Source organism: Colletotrichum aenigma (assembly GCF_013390185.1).
Source record: "Colletotrichum aenigma strain Cg56 chromosome Unknown KSG_Cg56_contig04, whole genome shotgun sequence".
NCBI lineage: Eukaryota > Fungi > Ascomycota > Sordariomycetes > Glomerellales > Glomerellaceae > Colletotrichum > Colletotrichum aenigma.
In genome coordinates, this window is record NW_023500910.1 from 6,120,340 (window position 1) to 6,135,394 (window position 15,055).

Sequence of the window (15,055 nt, forward strand, 5' to 3'; positions counted from 1 at the left end):
AATTATATTATAACTTAGTATTAAATAAGTAATATCTACTACGTTTTATCTATAGACTAATAAATAAATAGAAATAATTAACTAAATCTTTAAAATATATCTCTATACTTATATTAATTATAACTAAAATAATTAAGTAATATTACTATTAATAGCTTAACTTACTTATAATAGTATAGTTAGAGAAAATACTAAGGAATTCTTTTTCTATTTTTATTATAGATTTAAACTAACTATTTATAGAGAACTTTAAACTAGCTTAATAGTATTAAAAGCTACTACTATACATAGATAAATTAAGGATATCTAAAATAATATATATTAAAAACTTAAATTTATGTAATAATAAATCACTAAATTTACTAATAAATAAAACGTTAAAAGATTAATTTTAAACAAGAGAAATTATATCTATTTTATATAGCAAAATATTAAAATAGAATAACTAAATAATAAATTAAACTTTAAGAAACTTAGACTTTTTAAAGTCCTTTAAAAAGTCTTACTAGTGAATTATAAACTTAATCTATTTAATACAATAAAATATTTTTTAACATTCTATATTTTGCTACTTAACTAGTATTATAAAGATTACAAATAAATAAGTTAATTATTATAGAAAATAATAAACTAAAATATAAAGATAAATATATTATTAGCTATTTAGAAGACCTAAAAAGATATTAGCATTTTATTAAATAGAAAACGTATAGTTATAAAGATAATATATAGAAACTAGCTAAAAATATCACTAATATAAAGAATAAACTTATAACTTATTAATAGTAATATTAAGAATAAGAAATAATATTAATAATATTACCCCTAATAAATACTACTAGTTATTTATATATTAAATATTTACATGGATATGTTAAACTACTAATAGAAATAGACTAACTTAAATTAAAGAAACTATTTATTCGTCTAAAAACCTCAGAATATAATTAAAACCTCTTCAATAGGAAATTTAAAATACTAGGATTTTAGTCTAGAATTACCTTTAAATCTGATATAATAAAACTACTTATAAATTAAACCTCTAATATAAGAGATATTACTAGCTCCTCTTCTATAACTACCCTCTTAACGTTTATAAAACATTATTCCTTTTATATAAACAATCTAACTATACTATAGACTTATCTAACTTAGCTTATATAATATATAAAATAGTAGCTTTTTTTTAATTACCTCTCTTTTAGCTATTTTAATATTTTCTAGATAACTAGCTTTATCTAATAAATAATTAACTAAAAATGAATTAATTCAGTATAAATATAATAACTATAGATAAACCTAGAAATATAGAGAGTATCTACTACTATATTATATAATCGCTCTAAATAAATATACTTACTATATGTTTTACTATTAAAAAGAAGTTTATAATACTTGTTTACTGAATAATAGTGAAAATAAAGTATTTTAATAATAAAACTAAACTTAGTAATATAAAGCATATAATTATAATAATAAAACGTAGAAGTAGATTTTAATTTTAATTTTTAAATATAACCTAATATAATATTAGCATCATAAGTAAATCTAAAAATACAATTAATAGATCTTTAACTTGGGACTAATAATTCATTTATATTAGGTCTTAAAAGTAAAACCTTTCGAGAGAGGATCTAATATTATAACCTAAAATTAAAGATAATAGCTAAATAACCTACTTAAATATTAAGTAGCTAAAATAAAGTATTTATACTATAGGATTATAAGAATAACAAGAACTTATTTAGAATAGAAAAACTATAGCATAAATTATATAATAATCAAATAAAGAACGATTAGTAGACTATATTAAGAAATACTTAATAATTAACTAGTCTTACTAACTAATTATAATCACTTTATATATTTAAGTAATTACTTATAGATAGATAAAAAGTACTATTTAGACTTATATATAGTATAACTTAAGCTTAGTTTATAGTTCAACCTCTATAGCTCTTTAGTAATTAACTTTATATTTATTTTTAGGATAATTTTAGCTTATTTCACTATAAATAACTTATTAAGTCTAAAATTAATCACTTTAGCCTCTAAAGACTAATCTATAACAAAGCCTACAACCTGTAACCTAAACTATAACCTCTATAACCTTAGTGTACTATTACTACATATCCATCCCTAGCTTCTATTAGCAGACCCTACTGTTAGATAGCTGACTGTAACATAAAGGCGATGCTGCTGGGGAACCTGTTTTTCTTTCATTGCGGGTCACTAAGTCCATGTTGATGGGTGTCACCCATGAATTACTTGGAGGTGTCCGAAGGATGGTGCCTTTGCAGCTGAGGCGTCCTTCGACCATCTTTCAAAGCCAGCTGCAAATTGATATATAACACGAAGTCTCGACCACCTGCTTAATACTTCTTGACAGGTCATCACTCATCCATCATTCCCAACATCTCACTCTATAACTTTCCTTAAAATTCATTAACTCGTGTCAACCTTCACTTCTCTCATCAAAATGCAGTTCTCTCACATTCTTTTGGCTGGTCTTGCTACCACCGTTTCCACCGTCATGGCTGCTCACGTATGTGATCCTCAGGGACATGCTTTTCTGAAATCTGCTAACACAGTTCAGTGCCGGATCGGAAGCGGTACCCGTGCCGACTGCTGCTGGGGTGGCGAGGATGGCTACATGTCCTGCTGGCGCCAAAACAAGGACTCGGTATGGACTACTTCTTACATTCCAACACAACATACTAACGGTCTTTCAAGTCCTTCTGCAAGTCCGACTCAGACAACTACTGCACCAACGTCAATGGCCCTAGCGGAGCCAAGATGTCTACAACTTGTGTAAGTTCGACTCCGGTAAAGTTGTGGGACGCTCTAACGCAAATAGGGTGCTGATTGCTGCAACACCCTCAATGGCTGGGGAACTGGCTGTCCCAAATAGATGGTTGATGACAATTGTTTCTGGAGGTGTTGGGGTCTGAAAGCGTATCACGAAGAAAGTTCTATTCACATTTAGAAGCATGCAATGGACTGTTACATCTTGTCTTCGATCTGAGTTTGCATGGGTTCAAATGAAGGGCCCTCATATGACGACTACTCTGTGATGTCTTTTGTGATATGATTGTCCGCGCAATTATGCTGCTAGAGCCGATTTTCTGATTATAATTATTGATTCTATGTGCGCACAATGACAGCCGAAATCAATGTGGCGGCAAGAACTATGTTCTAAGCTTAACTTGACTGTAAATGATATTCACCAGTCCGTGTTAGAGTTATCAAAGTCTCATTAGATACTCCATTAAAAGCTAAAAGCTCCCAGAAAATAGACTTTTGGGGCCCGCCTTACGAACCGCCCCCAGACCGACGTGGGTGACAGGGATCCTCCCTCCTCGCAACAACAATTGAGGTCCCTCGAAACCGAGCGCGAGCCTTGCTATGTTCGTAACGTGAGAAACGGGGCGAGAGTCTTGGCGATAAGCAGCGCAAACTGTGTCACTTGTAAAGCAATGGCATGCACCAGGCCGAAAAAGGCAAGCTAGACAGGTACGGGGTACCATGCCGATCGCGCTGATATTCTCGGCCAGTGCAATATTTCCCGGGAACCTTTGTACCAGAGTTTGAGAAGATCGACGCGTCCCATGTGTCAAGATCGGATTGTGGTCCGCGACGGTAAAGTTGAGACAGATGATGATCATCAACCAGGTGCTCGGTATTGCTCCACTCCAAGCGCGCATAGCTCGAGTCATATATCCTCGTGTACGAGATACTTACCGGGCCTGCAGCGGAGCGTCTGATATTTGGGCAGACGGAAAGCACGACACACCGGCAGACCAACAAATTCCTTGGCAGTTGTGGATATTCTGTGATTGATTAAGCTGCTTCGTGTGCTCATCGTGAGGCGTCACAAGATGCACCGCCTTCTCAGAACTGAGTTTAGCTTGCTCATGGTGTCTGAACTACTTTCGATTGATTACTTCAGACTTGAGTCGGATGGAGTCTGGAACTATGGAGGAGATTGCATCTGACTCAAACGGCCGATGCTTCCGATTGCAAGCAGGAAGTATCAATGTGGGTTTTAAGACTGAAAGTTGTATAAGACATCCCGATACCCCTGCGTGGTATTACCGCTCCTCACTCATCATCCTCTCGATCTTTCAAAGCATTCTTTACTTCTTCGCTTGCTAAAGAAAACGTTCACTAAATAAATCCAACAAAACTTCGTCCAAAATGCAGTTCTCTGTCGCTCTCACCGCAATCCTCTCGGCATTCGCCGTTCCTGCCATTCTTGCTTCTGAGGTAGGTCATTGCTACTTACAGTATCACGCTGAGGTACCTAATATGTTTGGTAGTGTAAGGTTGGATTCAACAACCCCCGAACAGACTGCTGCTGGGGAAAGGGTCAAAAGTCCTGCATGAACCAGAACGGCGACGCAGTTTGGTGCGCAAGTAACTCTGCCAACTTCTGCTACAACGTCAAGCGTCAGGGTACTGATGTTCCCGTCTCTGACACATGCGTAAGTCTTTAAAGCTATATGCAATCAAGTCACCGGAACTAAACTGGCCCTTAGGACGCTGATTGCTGCGATACAAAGACCGGCTGGGGTATTGGATGCCCCAAATAAGCCAAGGCTTCTGAAATTATGTAGAATAGACGTGGTATAAACGTTCAATATGCATGCAGACTGGTGATGGTGTTCTTTCAGAAGTTCAAAATGCCATTTAGTCTCACTGGCGGTATCTCAAATTTCTATTCATATGTGTTCAAACATCTGCCAATTCGAAAAAGCTTTCTGTGTGACGGACATTAATATAATTACAATACATTTCAAAAACCACTTACTGGACGAAGCACCGGCCGAAGGGCTCTTACTGGATTTATCTACTGTGGACCCTCTTATAGGGTGGGCTATGAAACTTCCTCAACACATTTCAAAAACCACTAACAGCTCGCCATCACCATCTGGAAATCAAATCAAAGTTGATCATGTATTCTGATTGGTGGATACAGGAATTAATTGGTTACATCTGCGGTTCCGTACGTCTTCATGGTGCGTAAAGAATTGAATCCACCGCGGGATGTCCGTCCAGGTCCTACCCCACTAATTGATTCTTTTCCATCCGTCACATCAAACGTAAAATCACGGCTCCAATACACCCTTGTGAATTATGTTGCCAGGATCCTTGGCAGGAACGTACTTTGGCTCTTGGTTGTGTCGAAAATGGACACTACCGTAGCGCATGAGCTCTGCAAATGTTCCTGCCTCACGATCCTTATCCTTGTTCTCCTTCATGTCCCACAAGGCGCCGAGTGCCTTTGTAGATGTCATACCCCCTGCCCGTGTGACCTTCTGCATTGTGGAAGAGGTCATCAAATACCAAACCGTCTTGTGAGCCTTCTTGTAATCCTCGGACTCGGGGTCAGCATCAAGCTTCGTATTCAAGAGGTCGAATAGCTCTTCGCCATTCCATCCAATCAAGGCCTCAGCAGGCCAAGTCTCCCACAGCCCGTCGAAGAGAAGCACTTTGGTACCGTAATACTTGGCGCCATCGAAGCCGCCGTTTGGCTCCTGCACGACGCTGATTCGCATCCAGCACATAATCTGTGCGACATACTCCAGTACCTGTGGTATCGGGATTTCCCAATTCCAAGCGAACCCTCTAGCGTCAAACTCCACCATGTCAATGTCTTTAGCATGGGCCATCAGAGGGTGCGTGTATAGACCCTCAGCACTGGTTCGATCCTTCCACAGAGTCATGAAGAGATCATGCCTATTGGTGTAAGCTGCAGGTTCATGACACAAGGGGGAAAGGTCACGAACTTACCAATGCTTAATGAAGGGATCGCCCTTCCGACTAGCGATGAAGTGGTTTGCCACACCCCTTGAATACATCCACGGTGCTGAGACTTGATATGGTGTGTTTGGGTCCTCCAACTTGTTCCAGCAGAGGTCATCGATCGAGCGGAACAGAATTGAGCCGACATCCATCCAAACACCGCCGTACTGATAGAGGCATATTCCTCGGAGGAAGTCCGCGCTATGAGGGCCAGTGTATCCCAGAGGTCCATCCATTGTGTTGGTTGTGAAGGCTTTAGGAAGGTCTTCTTCTTTAACCCAGTTCAGAGCATTGCTCGGGGAATCGCTGACGACATCCAGGACACGGATAGTCCACGAGAGACCGCAGATGCGAGACCAGTTAATGACATTTCGCTGGCACCAGGCGGGCATCTGCTGCAGCCCAGCATGCCAAAATGCCCAGATGTTCTTTTCTGATGTCACTGGAGGGGGGCTTTCGAGGGCTTTGAGGATTTCGTCGTCTGACCTGGAATCAAGAGGTTCAACATAGCGAACCTTGTCCTGGAACTCGGCAGGGATTTCGAAGCGGGGAGGCGTCATGTTGATGAATAGCAGCCTCAATAGTGCAGTTTTGTTCGATTTGGTAGCACAGCAATCTCAACACAAATTTGAGGCGATGATTCTAAGGTTATTTGTACCCACGGATCGACCCTGGAGCGAGTGTCGAAATCATATTGATGACCATCAACTTGGCGAAAAAGAACACTACTATCTAGCGCTTATGCCCACCCGTTAGCTTGTGCCACAAGATTGCTGCAAGAAGGCAGGATTACCCAAGAGTATGCATCCGCGACAGTCAGAAGTTCCTTACCGGTGGAGTAAAAGCGTCGAGCGCTCCAGAGTCTTACGGCCTTAGTCGAATGGGCTTATGGGATGACGTGATAATTCTTAGCCAAGCCAGACCATGAGGTTACACTGCATTGATTGCAGGAGCTTCACCCCCACTACAAGTCAGGGAGGATTCGCCGTGTTCACTTAAACCAGAACTGATGCCACCTGCATATGCCACCGAGTTTGGAACTTCTGTCCCTATCAATCAGTGTGGTTTATCGGATCATTCGGGCGCAGACCTTCCAATCTTTGTGTTTACATGTTGATGTTCTCTCCATCTAAGCAGCACCGGGCTCAGTCATCTATCTAACATTGGGCCTTTTGTATCGGTTGCTAGATATGTCAGGAATTTAATATTGAAATTGAATCGCAACCATGAAGTTGAGTAGCTATCATCATGCCGCTCCCCACCCTTGTTCGAGCACATCCTTGGTCTTCAATACCTTGATCTCCGGGAATTCATCGTTAAGGGTGCGGCTAGGTCTGAGATCAGCCTGTCCTCGCTCGCAGTTGAGCCCAAATGGGGCAAGAAAACTGTGCAGCATCTCTTTCGGATAAATCTGATAGAATTAACGATGAGATGGCAGTTCCGTCAGCTTGCACATCTGAAGGTCCTCAATTGAATCATGCGCCACCGTAAACTTGGTACCTAAACGAGCAGTCAGAAATTGGCCGAGGAGGGGGCCCTCAGAGTACTTACCTTTAACTTTCTCGGCCAAACGCACCATCTCGTGGAAGGTGACTTTGTCACCAATGATAAACGTCTCCTCGGGCCACTTGTCCTTTTCGAGCAATGCAGCAACAAGACGCGCAACGTCAAAGCTGTGCGTGAAGACAACGGGAACCTCCCCAGATCCGGGGATTGCAGCCACATTGTTCGCAACGTCCACGAAAAAGGATACATCGTCCATGTAACTCTTCACCTTCGGGGTCCCGAAGTAGTCGAGGAAGTATCCATTGAAGACAGTCGTCCACTCGAGCGATGTTGACTTTAGCGCTCCCAGCGCAGACTTCTTGGCCATTGCTGGAGGGAATGTCTCATATTGCCTGGACAGAAAGCTCAGGCGTCAGACCCAATCAAGTCTTCGGGGGCACACACGAAGAGAAGGCTTACTCGGGCAAATACGGCACCCCAAAATAACTCGGAATGAAGCGTTTAGTGGTACTGGACCTCTCAGCTGCTCTAATGAGATTGAGCTCGGCGTCGTTCTCTCCCGTGATGTTGTTGACGGCAGACATAATAATTTCAACGTTGTTTTCTTGGAGAACGTCCACAAGAGAATTGACGTTGGCGTAATCGACGGCCACAAATCGAATGCCTCTCGGACCAGCCGGGCTTCCTGAGACCTATCTCCATGTTATCATGTATTGCGAAGAGAGAAAGCCGGGACGACTACCTTTCTTGTTAGGACGATGACTTGGTACCTGCCTCGAGCCTGTATGGCTTCAACAAGGGCCCGCCCGAGACCTCCAGTTCCACCTGCGATAGCAACAGACATATTGAGGTATTGTGAGAGATGATGGAAGAGTGAGTTGTGAAGCACAAAGCTGAAGCCATGTAACAAAGTATGGGTTTATATAGAGCGTCGCAGGGAATGTAACGCATGCTATCTTACTAGGTTCAGGCGAAGACATTTTCTGCAGTCCCCAATGTGTCGATTATCTCCAAAGTCCGGTCTAAAGAACGGTCCGCTTAGAGGCGGTCGCCGCGAGGCTGTTCTTGCCGAGTTCGGATAACTAACATTAGGTTTCGGAGCGTTCGGGGACCGAGACCCGGACCGGCTCCGTTTCGGTCGGTCCTCCGTCCGGGAATGTTTCATGGATCCACCATCACAGCAGTAGCATAACCCGAGTTCCCACCATAACTACTTACTATTGGCACCAGCTGGCATTTTGATCATGTCTAGGCCTTGGAGATAACAAATATTTAGGATGCATTCAAGAGCTTGAGGCGGTGGTCTTGTGCACACACGCCCATCTTTTTCAAAGGAATGAGGTTAAACGCGTTACTTCTTTTATGCTCAGAAGGTACATAATCAGAATAAGCCCATCATATGTTGGCCCCCAAACATTGCCTGTATTCGTTCACCAGAAATGTCCGCAGTTCCGTATTCATCCTCCACCGCAGGGAACATATTTCCTGCAAAGTACTGGAGGAGCCCATTGGAGAAGACCGAATGTTCTGGTGTGAAGGAACCCCTGTTTACAGCCTCGAGTTGGCTGATTGCAGACCAGTGAAGCTCTTTACTGCGCTCGCAAAATTCTTTGGCAGAAGCCGACAAATTGGCTGTAACCTCTCGCCCTTCGGCAAATTCCTGAAGTCGTTGTAAATCATCGGAGTCGCCTTGGCTGACCACATTACAATACAGCACAAGGACAGGCACGAAAGGTACGTGTAGGACCCTCCTGTTAGTAAAATGAGTGTGGCCCATGAATGTTCGATGTAGAGTGCCACTCACCAGTGTATGTAAATATTCATGATGTGCGTGGATTGCAGCCCTGGCATACTCCAAACACTGCGGCGAAAGAGTTGGAGGCGTGGTTCGCATTACCTTCGCCCGAGATATCAGGGTTGCTGTAGTATAGTTAATACAGAACCTTTTGAGACACTGCAAGAACGTTTTCCAGCCTCTCTAGCTTTCCCGTATTGTTTCCCTGTATTGTGCAATTAGCCAAGATTCGTTATTTTTGGGATGTGCGCCACAAAAATGCAATCTTCCCATACCTTGTCATAAGGCTCAACTTCTTTGAGTTCTACGAGAAGGCGATCTGCAGCTACCACGATGTCTTCGTCGCAGCAAGTCGCAGCTGCTCGACTGTACAGGGCTTCATACAGCTTGTCGTGCATAGTCGCATTCCAGACCCAGAACGGAAGCATTGATTTCCATGGCCGTGACAATGAGAGACAGCTCATGTCTTTAGGCAGGGTGATGTCGCATACTCGTATAATTGACGCTCGTCCCAATCTCAATGCCAGACCCTTCTCCACGGCGTATACATACCAAAACAAGAGCATCTTGGCTTTCTTGATTTTTACGTCGTCACTTTCCATGAATGCGTCCTCGTGAAAACCTGCGGCGATGGCGAGTTGTGCCGCAAAAGAAATGAGGCGCCAGGCAAGCCAGGGCTTAGCAAGTTCGATGGCGTGAGAGGCCTATGATTGTCAGCAGTGCGGCGGAGATGATCAAAGGAGGGTATGCTTACACCTAGTACAAGTGCCTGGACGCTTTTGATGTGAGCAGGCAAGCAAACGGTCAAGCTCCCGACTGCTTGCATCATGGCATCTCTGCACAACCTGCCCCATACGAAGTACCGTTTGCGGAGATCTTCGTTGTTAGTGGGGCAAAAGTGCTCGGTGAACAAGTAATATAGTCCCGAGTTGGCTATAATGAAGTCTGTGTCGGCATACTCATCAATTGAGAAGTAGACATCACGGCACAGTTCGATGTACGCCGGTACGGGCATAAGAGACCGCAGTATAGGAAAGCTACTAGGCGGAGACTCTGTTGGTAGTTGTGATCTCGTCAGGTATGCAATCCAGGATATTGCCATAGAAGTACGGTACCTTTCAACATCTTGAGAATGTTGATCACAGCAGCCGTGGGTGGCAGCGGCAATTCGCGGTATGATTGAGTACCAGAGCGAGGGTTGTTAGCGTGCACCTGGGGTTGCGATGGAATGACTAGGTCGCTGCATCTGGGTGCAGGGGGTGTCGATAAGCTACGATCTCCAGCAGACTCCGCATATCTTCTAGCCACCTCAACTTGACTCCGAAAAGACGAAGAACCTTTAACAGCTGACTGTGTGTCTAGATCCTCGAGTACAGCGATGCTAGACTCTCCAGGTATACTCACTTGCGTGTCCGTTGAGCGACAGTCACACGGGCGGTGTCGAAGCAACGCCTCGATGTTTCCGAGTCTTTTCTCTATGAGATCGATTTTCTGTTCACCAGCAAGATGTCAATGAAACGCTCATGACAGCATGCTGTGTTGAGATGGGAACTCTCTGTCTCGGAACCTTCGGCCTCTGTCCAACACCTGAAAAGCTGCAATCTTGGGATGAGGACCTGCAGTTCGAGCATGGGAAGACTTTGTCGCAGCGGACCTGAAAATTGTTTCAGCGGACTCTCGCACTACGGAGCGTGGAAGATCTCGCCGGAGCTTCGTATTACCTTGCGCAGCCGACACAAGTCGCACTAAGGAGCTAACCGTTAATGACACGTTCTGCTGCAGGTGGGGTCAGGTCTCAGAACTCCGACTTACAGCTGTTATGCGGGAAGAATCCATCGAAGATCCAATTGTTTCACAGACGCCGTTGTTAGTTGGTGAAGATGAAAGATTTGGTTACTCGGAGCCCTCGGTCGTCCTAGGCGATGTTCGAAAAATCGGACGCCGGGAGCCATTTATATCGGCCGCCGAGGGGACCGAGCAGGGGCCACCGCAAAAGTCCGTCTCCGTCCCTGTCAACAGGCAAAATACCGAAACATCACGGACTACTCCGTCAGCCGGGGCTCGGAGTGGACCCGGAGTTAAGCATATTTCTCAGTCTAACAAGTTGTTTTGTGGTTGCAAACCTTGTACATTCGTTTTGTTGACGAACAGCGGATGAGATGCTTTGAAACAGCTTTGGCCACTTAAACGCACTAATTACCATGTATAAAGTCTAATGAGCGCAACGACATGGCCCGACGCAACATGTTCTACCATCGTGGGAAAGCCGCAGTACCATCTACAAATTATTGTTTTCTGCCCGTTATACAAATTCAGTTGAAGTATTTCATCCTTTTCTATAACACGAATCTTTGCGCCCAAAATGGTCTCTTCCAACATTATTGACCTGCCTCAAACGGCTCTCCCCATTGGGAGCTTGGTCGTAGTGTCTGGCGCTAGCGGTTGCATGGGCAGCCACATCTGCGATCAACTTCTCAGTCTAGGTTTTAGAGTCAGAGGCATTTCACGGAATGTGAAAAAGTCTGGATGGATCGAGACTATGTTCACGAAGACGTATGGCCCCGGCAAGTTCGAGCTCATCGAAGTTCCTGACTTCAGTACCCCGGGGGCTTTCAACGCCGCTGTTAAAGGTAAGTGTATCCGTAGCCCTTCAAAACTAGACAATACGGCTAAAGCCTCCACCTTCAGGTGCCCATGGAGTTATTCATACGGCAGCCGACACAAGCCTTGACTTGAACCCTGACAACGTCGTTTCCCCCATGGTATCCGCCGCCATCAGCATAGCTGAGGCGGCAGCTTCTACACCTTCTTGCAGCAGGCTTGTTTACACTTCATCTTCGAGTGCAGTGGCTGATCCCGCCCCTGGCATCGTTCGAAGAATCACCAATGAGACATATAATGAAGAAACGGTTATCGCTGCCTACTCGCCCGATCTCCGCCAAGATCTTGTTGGGGGTCATACTGTCTATGCTGCTGGCAAGGTCAAAACAGAGCAAGCGTTGTGGAAGTGGTATCACTCGAGAGCTCCTAACTTGGTTATGAACACAGGTGTGAACTTCGACCATGGCAGAGGCATCCACTCTCCCATGCTAACTTGTTTCCAGTCATCTCAAGCCCTTGCTATGGCGAAGTTCTTTATCCTAAAGCCCAGGGTTTTACTGCTGCAATGGGGGTGTTAAAGATGCTCTGGGACGGAAATGGCTCCGAGGAGATTGTCAAGATGTTTGAGTCCCGTAAGTGATGTCACAGAATTCCCGATTTCCCCGATCTCCACTGACAGTGGATCAGAATGGTTCTGCGATGTGAAGGACGTGGCCAGCCTTCACTTCGGAGCCTTACTGCTACCGCAAGTCAAGTCTGAGAGGCTGTTTGCGTACGCTGGGAGATACACGGTCAACGATTTCTTGCGGATTTTCAAGACCGCCTATCCTTCGCGGGAGTTTCCGGGGGAGGTGGAGGACATACTTGAAGATGCGACAGAGGTTCCAAATGAGAAGTCAACTGAAGTGCTGAAGCTGTTGGGTCTCAAGGGTTGGAAAAGCCTGGAGGAGTGTCTTGAGCCTGTGACTGAGCAGTTTCTTGCCGCATCTCGTTGATGGAATTGGCTTCTGAGTTTGCTCATTACTTGGTAAATATCAGCTTCCTCGAGTTTGGGGGTTTTTCTTTTCTGAGGCCGAAGTCAAACCTCTCAGCAAGAGAAGAGGGTGTCTAAAGTGAGCAGAATGCTTGGCGCCGAGAACCCCAGTCCAAGCTCTTCAATTTTGCATTTTGGATATCGTCGTAGTCGCATGTGCTGAAAAGCTCTCCGCGTTGATCTTCAACTGCTCACCGAAACATAAGTGTCATGCCTTTCTTACATGTAGTAGCACAATGCTGGCAGCCAGATCATGTAGCCAGATCATGTCCGACAACGTACAACTACCACAGTCGCAAGCGGCGAACAGTCCATCGGCCATGCCGTGCCGAGGAAATGTCGCGTTCTCTCGTGTGCTGATGGTTCCAACAACTCACGTAAAATAATCCTAGATAGCTTGGGACTGACATCACCCAAGAAAAGCCAATGACGTCCCGCCAAGGGACCGCGGCATGTACATTAGGACTTCGCATGCTTGGTAGCGTTGCGCTAACGTGCTCAACCAACCTTCCCAGCCCAACAGCCACCAAACTCCCCACCGAACAGGCAGCGAAATTCACTGAATCGGGGGCCACAAGGGCCACCGTTGTTAGTTCGAATTCAACAGTGGGGGCGCGTATAAGCAGAACTGGCAGGGGATCTGCCGTTGATCTGGGGGCTATGCCGTCTTAGGCACACCACCAACACGGCGCTTGCTGTCAGCCAAGATCCCTGGCGCGCAGGGGGCTGTTTGCCGTTTTCACGAGCTAAAGGCGCCACAGAAGGTTACATTGAGGGGCCGTGTGCCTGGCTGCCTAGCGAAGAGTCCACCGCGACTGGAGCAAACCTTTAAGCTTGCTTCTCCTAGGGCTGGCTGTGTGAGACATGGGGGCGTGTTGGACAAATGGGCTGCAAGGAGGAAGCAAAATTTCAGCCAGCCGCCGTGGCGTGAGGCACAGCGCAAGGAGAACCATGGGTAACGATCCTTTAGATTAGCTCGTACTTAAAGTGCGCCACGGCCGCCCTCCTCTGCCGCTGTTTGGCAGGACACAGTTACTGAATTTGAAGTCTTCGTCGTCACGTCAATTCTTCAGCTCCTTAATCATCAAACGGGAAAGCGCACACGCATCACAGTCCAACATGTCGCAAAAGTACACGGTCGGCGATGGCTCGCCATTCTTGAAGAGGATCGTCATCCCCTTCTACATCATCCGCATCGCGGTGATGCTTCTCCAAATCGTCCTCTACGGCATCACCATCGGATACGCGTCCTCCAACAGGAGCGAACTTAACGACATCGGCGGCACAACCAAGACAGCGAGCTGGGTCATTGCCATCCTGGTAGTCGTGATGATCATCATCATTGGCTGTTTGCTCCTCGACCTCGTCTGCATCATCAAGCGATCGCGCAGGACACTCACACCTCGGTTTTTCCTCATTTGCAACTGGTTTGTGCCTTCTATTCCGGCGCGCGGCTGTGGCGGCATACTGACATTCGCGCTTGGTAGCATTCAAACGGCCGTTTGGACCATTCTGTTCGCGCTCACGGTCGCCGGCTCAGAGGGAAGAGCCATTACTGTCATCATCAACATCATTATCTAGTAAGTCTACTGCTCAATCCACGGGATTTGATTGAGACTTTGTCTGACCGTCCTGGTAGCGCCTCGTTTATCGGGCTTCTTATTTACGCCTCCGTCATCTACCACAAGCACCGCAAGGGAACCCTTGGCGGCGCTTACGCCCCCGCGAACCAGAACCAGCCGACCGCTTACAACGGTTACGCCAATGAGCAACAGCCAAAGCCGTATAGCTCCCAGCCGTATGAGATGGATAACCGCTATGCATAAATGATAACCAAGAGATGGATCGGAAGACGAAGGAATTACGAGTTACGGTTCTTTGTGCTTTTGCGATGGAGAGGAGACATTTCATGATATGCTGCTTTGGCACGAGCTTGCGCAACTGCGTTGATTTGATTGCACCCTAAAGATACCATTTGATTCAATAAAAAACTCAACTCAAGCATCAGGACCGTGTTCGCGTGGCGCCCAGAATGATCCATCGCCAAAAATGTCGTGCAATTGAATGCGCGAACAATGGATCGACGCGATGTGACGTGCGCTCACGTACTGTAGCCAATGAGGATGCCCTTCACTGCAGGATCAGAAAACATCCACTCCTGTGTCGATCGAAGGATTTCAGCTGACAGCAAACAACGCTTGGCACGGGAAATGAGCCACTTCGCACTAAGCTGACTGCAGGATTTTGACTCCCATAAGAATGGATACTTTTGGTGGCGTTTTGTGTTCGTGACTTGCTTCAACTTTGATGGAAGG

The 15,055-nt window shown here is 45.2% G+C and overlaps 6 protein-coding genes across 6 annotated transcripts; 4 read left to right on the plus strand and 2 right to left on the minus strand.

The window, feature by feature from the left end:
* Positions 1-2,479: 2,479 nt before the first annotated feature.
* On the plus strand, positions 2,480-2,911 carry CGCA056_v007475 (uncharacterized protein; the record flags this gene model as incomplete). The annotated part of the gene is made up of 4 exons (XM_037322723.1): positions 2,480-2,545; positions 2,597-2,683; positions 2,734-2,811; positions 2,858-2,911. 4 exons carry the CDS (start codon positions 2,480-2,482, stop codon positions 2,909-2,911), a joined length of 285 nt encoding a protein of 94 aa, XP_037180409.1.
* Positions 2,912-4,197: 1,286 nt separating this feature from the next.
* CGCA056_v007476 (uncharacterized protein) lies at positions 4,198-4,592 on the plus strand (the record flags this gene model as incomplete). The annotated part of the gene is made up of 3 exons (XM_037322724.1): positions 4,198-4,266; positions 4,320-4,484; positions 4,539-4,592. 3 exons carry the CDS (start codon positions 4,198-4,200, stop codon positions 4,590-4,592), a joined length of 288 nt encoding a protein of 95 aa, XP_037180408.1.
* A 516-nt stretch (positions 4,593-5,108) lies between these two features.
* On the minus strand, positions 5,109-6,365 carry FCK3-2 (putative glycosyl transferase FCK3; the record flags this gene model as incomplete). The annotated part of the gene is made up of 2 exons (XM_037322725.1): positions 5,109-5,739; positions 5,794-6,365. The coding sequence occupies 2 exons, from the start codon at positions 6,363-6,365 to the stop codon at positions 5,109-5,111; spliced, it is 1,203 nt and encodes a 400-aa protein (XP_037180407.1).
* Positions 6,366-7,225: 860 nt separating this feature from the next.
* Positions 7,226-8,155, minus strand: BOA1-5 (Oxidoreductase BOA1; the record flags this gene model as incomplete). The annotated part of the gene is made up of 4 exons (XM_037322726.1): positions 7,226-7,305; positions 7,357-7,703; positions 7,771-8,003; positions 8,054-8,155. The coding sequence occupies 4 exons, from the start codon at positions 8,153-8,155 to the stop codon at positions 7,226-7,228; spliced, it is 762 nt and encodes a 253-aa protein (XP_037180406.1).
* Positions 8,156-11,468: 3,313 nt separating this feature from the next.
* Positions 11,469-12,702, plus strand: terH-1 (NAD-dependent epimerase/dehydratase terH; the record flags this gene model as incomplete). The annotated part of the gene is made up of 4 exons (XM_037322727.1): positions 11,469-11,736; positions 11,795-12,154; positions 12,211-12,339; positions 12,395-12,702. The coding sequence occupies 4 exons, from the start codon at positions 11,469-11,471 to the stop codon at positions 12,700-12,702; spliced, it is 1,065 nt and encodes a 354-aa protein (XP_037180405.1).
* A 1,157-nt stretch (positions 12,703-13,859) lies between these two features.
* Positions 13,860-14,566, plus strand: CGCA056_v007480 (uncharacterized protein; the record flags this gene model as incomplete). Its single annotated transcript, XM_037322728.1, has 3 exons — positions 13,860-14,167; positions 14,228-14,320; positions 14,380-14,566. 3 exons carry the CDS (start codon positions 13,860-13,862, stop codon positions 14,564-14,566), a joined length of 588 nt encoding a protein of 195 aa, XP_037179984.1.
* Positions 14,567-15,055: the final 489 nt, after the last annotated feature.